This window comes from Leguminivora glycinivorella, chromosome 6, assembly GCF_023078275.1.
Source record: "Leguminivora glycinivorella isolate SPB_JAAS2020 chromosome 6, LegGlyc_1.1, whole genome shotgun sequence".
NCBI lineage: Eukaryota > Metazoa > Arthropoda > Insecta > Lepidoptera > Tortricidae > Leguminivora > Leguminivora glycinivorella.
The window spans coordinates 13,679,768-13,686,340 of record NC_062976.1 but is presented as its reverse complement, the minus strand read 5'-3'; the positions used below and the strand labels follow the sequence as shown (position 1 = coordinate 13,686,340).

The 6,573-nt window shown below is 38.5% G+C and overlaps 1 protein-coding gene across 4 annotated transcripts; it reads left to right on the top strand.

Annotated features, from left to right (window-relative positions):
- Positions 1-1,022: 1,022 nt before the first annotated feature.
- On the top strand, positions 1,023-6,440 carry LOC125227286 (peptidyl-prolyl cis-trans isomerase, rhodopsin-specific isozyme-like). Of its 4 annotated transcripts, XM_048131558.1 has the most exons (7): positions 1,039-1,129; positions 2,423-2,467; positions 2,711-2,915; positions 3,948-4,067; positions 4,234-4,316; positions 5,354-5,496; positions 6,267-6,440. In XM_048131558.1, exons 2-7 carry the CDS (start codon positions 2,465-2,467, stop codon positions 6,361-6,363), a joined length of 651 nt encoding a protein of 216 aa, XP_047987515.1. In that variant the 5' UTR covers positions 1,039-1,129; positions 2,423-2,464; the 3' UTR covers positions 6,364-6,440. The 4 variants fall into 4 exon arrangements, with proteins under 4 accessions (XP_047987516.1, XP_047987515.1, XP_047987514.1 ...); XM_048131559.1 differs by lacking the exon at positions 2,423-2,467 and having other exon boundaries at positions 1,023-1,129; XM_048131557.1 differs by lacking the exon at positions 1,039-1,129 and having other exon boundaries at positions 1,153-2,467.
- The last annotated feature ends 133 nt before the right edge of the window (positions 6,441-6,573 follow it).

Genomic DNA, 6,573 nt, shown 5'->3' with positions numbered 1-6,573 from the left:
TACTATAGTAATCTCTTTAACACTGGTCACACGTGCGAGAGGGACACCAGCCCCAACTTTGACCCTCTCATGTGGACACACTTTTGCTAGTCTGACAAGAACGCCTTTCTGCATCGGTGATAAAGTTCAATTTAGTATGGCAAAAAAGTGTGAGCTCAGTCCCTATTGAAAGTCCATGGTCATTCCAGTCATTCCTACTCATGGACTTTCAATAGGGACTGAACTCACACTTTTTTTGCCATACTAAATTGAACTTTATCACTAGTGCAGGAAGGCGTTCTTGTCAGACTAGCAAAAGTGTATCCACATGAGAGGGTCAAAGTTGGTGCTGGTGTCCCTCTCGCACGTGTGACCAGTGTTAAAGAGATTACTATATTAGTAGTATTTTTACCTGTATGATAACTAAGTTTACAAACTTCTTAAATTATTTTTGTATTATATCGAGGCAAGGGTATTAATACCTTGTAACGAATTGGTAAGCCATTATTATAAAGCCATAAAACCAAAGATTTGCGCAATTAAAAAAAACCTTTAACTGGTATTAGTAGATTTGGTAGTAACTTTGAATATTGACTGGTATCCCCAAATTATGACAGTGATGACGTCATCCAAATGATTTTGACAGTGGCAATAAGTGCGAGAGGGACACCACTCACCAGCCCCAACTTTAAGCTAGGAACATACTACGCGGACGTCCGTCGTAAATCGACCGCGACCGCGACCGATCAGTGTGCACAGAACAAAACATCCAGCGAGCCAGATTTCGATCGGACGTCCATGCGCTCAAGGCCACGTCCACGTCCGTCGACCGATAGTTTGCACGGTTATGTGTAATTTCATTGTCCAGATTCCCGCCCGCGGTCGATTTACGACGGACGTCCGCGTAGTATGTTCCTAGCTTTATCCTCTCATGTGGACACACTTTTTGGCCTAACAACTCAATCTAGCTTAATATATCTAAATCTATGTTCCTACTGACACCATGATCCATGACTGACAGTGACGTCTTTACTTTATTTATTGTAATATTTGTAATGATTTTATTTTGATGATAAAAGAAATAGTTTTAATTTAATAATGGAGCAAATAGTGGTTCTTGATTCCATCAGTGAAGATATATTTGTTTGTGGTAATTGTAATTATCTCTTTCATTCTCTGCAAGTCTTCTTAGACCATAAAAAGTTAAAATGTAACGTTGATGTACATAAAACGAATGAACCTGCCGTAACCGAGGGTTCATCATGTGAAAATGTTACAAAATTATCACACAATGCTGAATCACATCTGTCAGCTTCCGAGAACCTTGGAATACCCTCAGAAATAGGTTCCCATGAATGCAGTTTCTGTAAAAGAAAATTTCCCAATAATAAGTCATTACTGGCCCATCTTAAGACTCATAGTGATAGATCTTATCAATGCCCCATCTGTGGCCGATGTTTTCTCCAAAATTCCCATTTACAAAGGCATATAAACTCTCACAAAATTTGGCCTGATGGTCTGACCGAGACAACTCCAAAATCTGCAGAATCTGAGCTCCTAAGCTACTGTTGTGCTTATTGTGGTGTAACATTACCAAATAACAGTCAGTTCAGACTTCATTTAAAAAAGCATGTGGGTCATAAAAAGTTTAAATGTATTCAGAGTCATTGCACTGAGTTATTTATTAACATTGATGATCTGCTCGAACATGTCTCTAGTAGCCATGAAACAACTGTTTACATATGTCATGTGTGCAACCAAGTATTTAATACTCTTGAGGACATAGCTACACATCATAAAACTCATGTGATCCCTGAAAAAGCAGTGAAAAATACAGTTATTGTAAAGCATAAGTGTGCACAGTGTGATGCAGTCTTTAAAAATCCAGAAAAACTATCTTTGCACCTGCTGACAGAAAACCACAAGAAAGTTTGTATCCATTGTAATAGTACTTTCGCTAGTGATAAAAGATTAAGGTTACACTTGCAGACTCATAGGAAAAACAAACCATTCCAGTGCGACACATGTGGCAGTAGTTTTCACATGAAGAAATATTTGACATCACACATGTTAAAGCATGGAGCTAAACAGTTTTCATGCTCTATATGTAATAATAAGTTTGCTAGGAAAGATCTGCTTCAACGGCACATGAAATCACATCAGGCAAAGAAACATTTCAAGTGCCCTTTTCGAGATACTTTGGACTGCAAGAAAGAGTTCACTCGGAGTGACAAGCTTAAATCTCATGTGAAGTTTCATACAAGGCGCATGGTGGTTCCCACCAGCAGCACCCCTCAACAACCGGTGTATGAAAATGCAACCACAGTGGAAATATGTATAGTTCCTTGGGATGGCAGCATTATCACAAATTAGGAATTTAAATTTGTATCCAATTACCTAAACTGTGTATACAATTTTTATGTGGATTGCACAATGATTTCAGCAATGTAATACATAACTCCAAGTATGGCTTCCTTATAGGTGTATGGTAAGACTATTATCCAATTAGCTACTATACTTCTACAACTGTCCAGTATTGATTCAACCTTACAGTGCTTGTGACTCACTGTTAGTTATATTCCTAGTCTATAATGTTTTTCTATGACAAATTTCTGTTTTTTCTGTATATTACAAAGTGTTTTTATGTGGTTGAAGTATGTGGGTGAAACTAATTAGTAAGTTAATATTTGATAATTTGATTTATATAACATTTGATGTAATATTTTTACAGACACGCCAATTTCGAGTCACTGACCAGGTGTACATGGATATACAGGATGAGACTAAGCCCTTAGGAAGGGTAGTAATTGGATTATTTGGTGACTTGGCTCCTAAAGCTGTGAAGAACTTCAAAGTTCTGGCTACTAAAGGAATTAAGGGAAAATCATACAAAGGGACCTCATTCAACCGAATTATTAAACGGTTTATGGTTCAAGGTACATCATTTTACCACTGCACTTTAAAAACAGACAGACAAACGGACAGAGTCACACTATAAGGGTTCCTTTTGTACCTTTTTGGTGCTAATACTCATTAAATGAAAGTAAACTCAGTAGCACTGGTGGCTTAACGGTGAGAACGTGCAACTTTCGATCCGGAGGTCGCGGGTTCGAACTCCGGCTCGTACCAATGAGTTTTTCGGAACTTATGTGCGAAATGTCATTTGATATTTTCCAGTCGCTTTTCGGTCACGGAAAACATCGTGAGGAAACCAGACTAATTCCAATAAGGCCTAGTTCTAGTCACCCTTCAGGTTGGAAGGTCAGATGGCAGGCGCTTTCGTAAAACTAGTGCCTACGCCAAATCTTGGGATTAGTTGTCAAAGCGGACCCCAGGCTCCCATGAGCCGTGGCAAATGCTGGGGTAAAGCAAGGAGGATGACGATGACTTATTAACAGTGGGGCGAATCAACTTTTTGACCGACATTTTTGGTGTCTCTGGCGTTACTCAAAATGTCTCTGGAGTTACCAAGAAATCGAACTTCTAATGAACAAAGTTTCAGTTTATTGGATTTAACAGTTAGGGTTATGTTTTAATATACAGGGTAAAGTGAAAAATACCAATAAAATTCATTATTGAAGGGTGAAATTTCACAACTATGTTAAGAATGTGCGGACAGATTTGAGTCGGTCAAAAAGTTGATTCGCCCAGTGATCGGAACTATGGGAGCAAAACTTTAACAGAACCTTAGAGCTGACGTAAATTAAAAAATAAACCAAGATTATAATTTTCAGATCAGTGTTAAATTTGATTCTATACCTGAATCCAAAATTTGTAATACTTTACTATAAGGATATTAATATTTTCAGGGGCTGTAAGCACTCTGTAATGTCCACTTAGCAAGTTTTGTTAAAGTTTTGCTCCCATAGTTCCGATCACTGCTTATTAAATTAAAGTATTATTCATTCCATTCCTGCCAGCCTTTGTGAATCAATCTATAACAAACTTTTAATTTTTTGTATTTATAGGAGGTGATGTAGTGTCTGATGATGGTTCAGGTTCCATTAGCATATACGGCGAGACTTTCAAAGATGAGAACTTGGATACTCAACATACCATGGCTGGCTTTGTTTCTATGGCCAATAGAGGTAATTTAATTTTCTATACATTCTGCACACCCGCTATATTCCATGTTTAAAGGGTCCTAACACTTAATTTTTAATAAAGACGAATTTCCGTTCACATTTCAAATAAAAAAAAAACATCCTTTATGACCTTATTGCACATTTATTTATTTTATCTTCATAATTTTAGGAAAGGATACAAATGGATGTCAGTTTATAATAACAACAACTGGAACACCTTGGCTGGATAATATACACACTGTGGTGGGGAGGGTAAGACTCAATATTTTTTTAGTCAAGACAAGCAATCATGAGTTAAAAAGTAGTCTAGCTTAGACTTTACTTTCTATTAAGAAATTTATCATAAGGCGGGTCCACTACAAAGCGAGTAGCGTTGCAATGCAAGGCAAGTTCCGGCAACGCGCACGCTGTATCGGCCGAGGAACGTCTACATTAGCCATATGACGCGTGAGGGAATGGGGACTATCGTTTTTTTGCTCACCAGTTGGCACCACTGTCCAGATATATAGTTGTCAAAGTTATAGGCGACTTATAAGATCGGGGCAGAAACAAAGTTTTAAATCTCATTGATTAATTACCTATAAATAATATATAGATCAGCGGTTCTCAAACTTATTTTCCCATGGAACCCTTTTGGAAATCAAAATATCTGACGGAACCCTTAAATTAAATAAATGAAAACAAAAATAGTTTGTTGCAATCTTTATTTTTATAAGTGTTGAACTATCCGACTAGAGAGGAGAGGTGTATTTTCGATTTTTTCTCATTGTTACCAATATTCACACGGAGCCCCCAGAGAGGCTTTACGGAGCCCTAGGGTTCCGCGGAGCACACTTTGAGTATGGCTGATCTAGATTATGCATTATAAATAATTTCTCATCATATTTTTGCGCCTATTTCTTAATTCCGCTTTCAAAGCGTTCACATTCATCGCCAAATAATCCATATTTGCAATAATTTCACGAAGGATATCATTTTTCAACAGGTAAATTAAAGAATTTTCCTCGACCAAATCGGCGAAATATTGCAAAAAGGCCAGGTCAGAAGTACTCGAAACCGACCAGCGTGTCTGAAAAACGTTATGAAAGTGTGTGAAGCGAAAGTGGTTAGTCAGGATCGTAGTGAATGCAAATCCGTGATATCTGCCTACCACTCTGGGAAACAGGCGTGATTATACGCGATAGCCCCCATTGCTTGCTTCGCGACGATACTCGCTCTGTGAAGACCCGCCCAATCCTGCACACTCACATTACCTACATAATTCAGCTGTCTCCATATAAACTGTGCAGGTGATCGAAGGGCAGAACATCGTGCACCTGCTGGAGCACACGCCAACAGACGTGGACGACCGGCCCCTGAGGAGAGTGTACATCGCAGACTGCGGGCTGCTGCCCACGCCGCAGCCTTTCTACATCTCCGACGACCCTTACGAGTAAGATATACTTACTTATACCTCAAATTTATTTATTTTTTATTTAAATTAGTTTTTTATCATGCAGAAACGTCTGCGAGCGATATTACATATTTTTAAATTAAAGGAAAAATTTACACCTCGGGCAGGACTCGATCATGCAACCTCTGGCTCTGCCGGAGCCATTTCGCTCCCAACTGCGCCACGGAGGCCTGCTGGATGTGTGCGAATTTATCCATGCCTTCCCTCAATTATTAAACGCCTTAGGGTGGTGGTTTATTTTTTTCAAAATGTGTATTGACGTGATATCTTGATATTCATGATATTAAAATAAAGAAGCATGTCATTTTTTATAAAAAATAAAAACACGCATAAATATTTCGGGAAAATATGATTTTGGTCACTTCCAGGCTGCGAAACAGCGCCATCTAGTTTTAAGCCTAAAAGGCCCATACATTTCAGGGGTACGCTAAGGGTACGCTTTTTTTTATGGGCTTTGACTGTCCCGTATTATATGGTCCTTGGTCACACTAATCATGTTTGATTAATCATAATCAGCAACTATATGTTCAACTTTGGTGGTATTGCGCATTGAAAGACGATTGTAGGACAAATCATTAAGGACCTTCTGTCAATCGAAAAAACAAATCTCTCGTGAATGAAATTTTCCACGATAGTTGTCAGAGCTGTCTCTCTTTGCAGTTTTAGTTCTTAGCTGTAAATTCTAACCTTTCACTCGGTCAGAAATTGTATACCTACACATATGACATGGTTGGTTTTTTTTTTTACAGTCTATGGGCGTGGATCCGGGCTTCAGCGGTCCCACTGACAATGTCTTTCTCCATCCTGGGCTTCTTCCACTGGATGATAAGGAAAATGGAGATATAACTATGTTAGTACCTACACCTTACTTAATATGCATACTTTAAAGAGACAGGGAAAAGGTTGCTAATAGAGACTACCCTTCTTATTCATAAAAAGTTACTGAACTGATTGGAAGTGGTTTTGTCCCTTTCTCACAAATACATAAGTCAACATGACAGAAAGGGAGAAATCACTTTTTACCTAATCAGTTCAGTAACTTTTTTATGAAGAGGG

Coding starts and splice junctions, on each gene's coding strand:
- LOC125227286 (XM_048131556.1), top strand. CDS start 2,571: ATGTTTTTCTATGACAAATTTCTGTTTTTTCTGTATATTACAAAGTGT. Junction 2,634..2,710: donor AGTGTTTTTATGTGGTTGAA/GTATGTGGGTGA, acceptor ATATTTTTACAG/ACACGCCAATTTCGAGTCAC. Junction 4,068..4,233: donor TGTTTCTATGGCCAATAGAG/GTAATTTAATTT, acceptor TCATAATTTTAG/GAAAGGATACAAATGGATGT.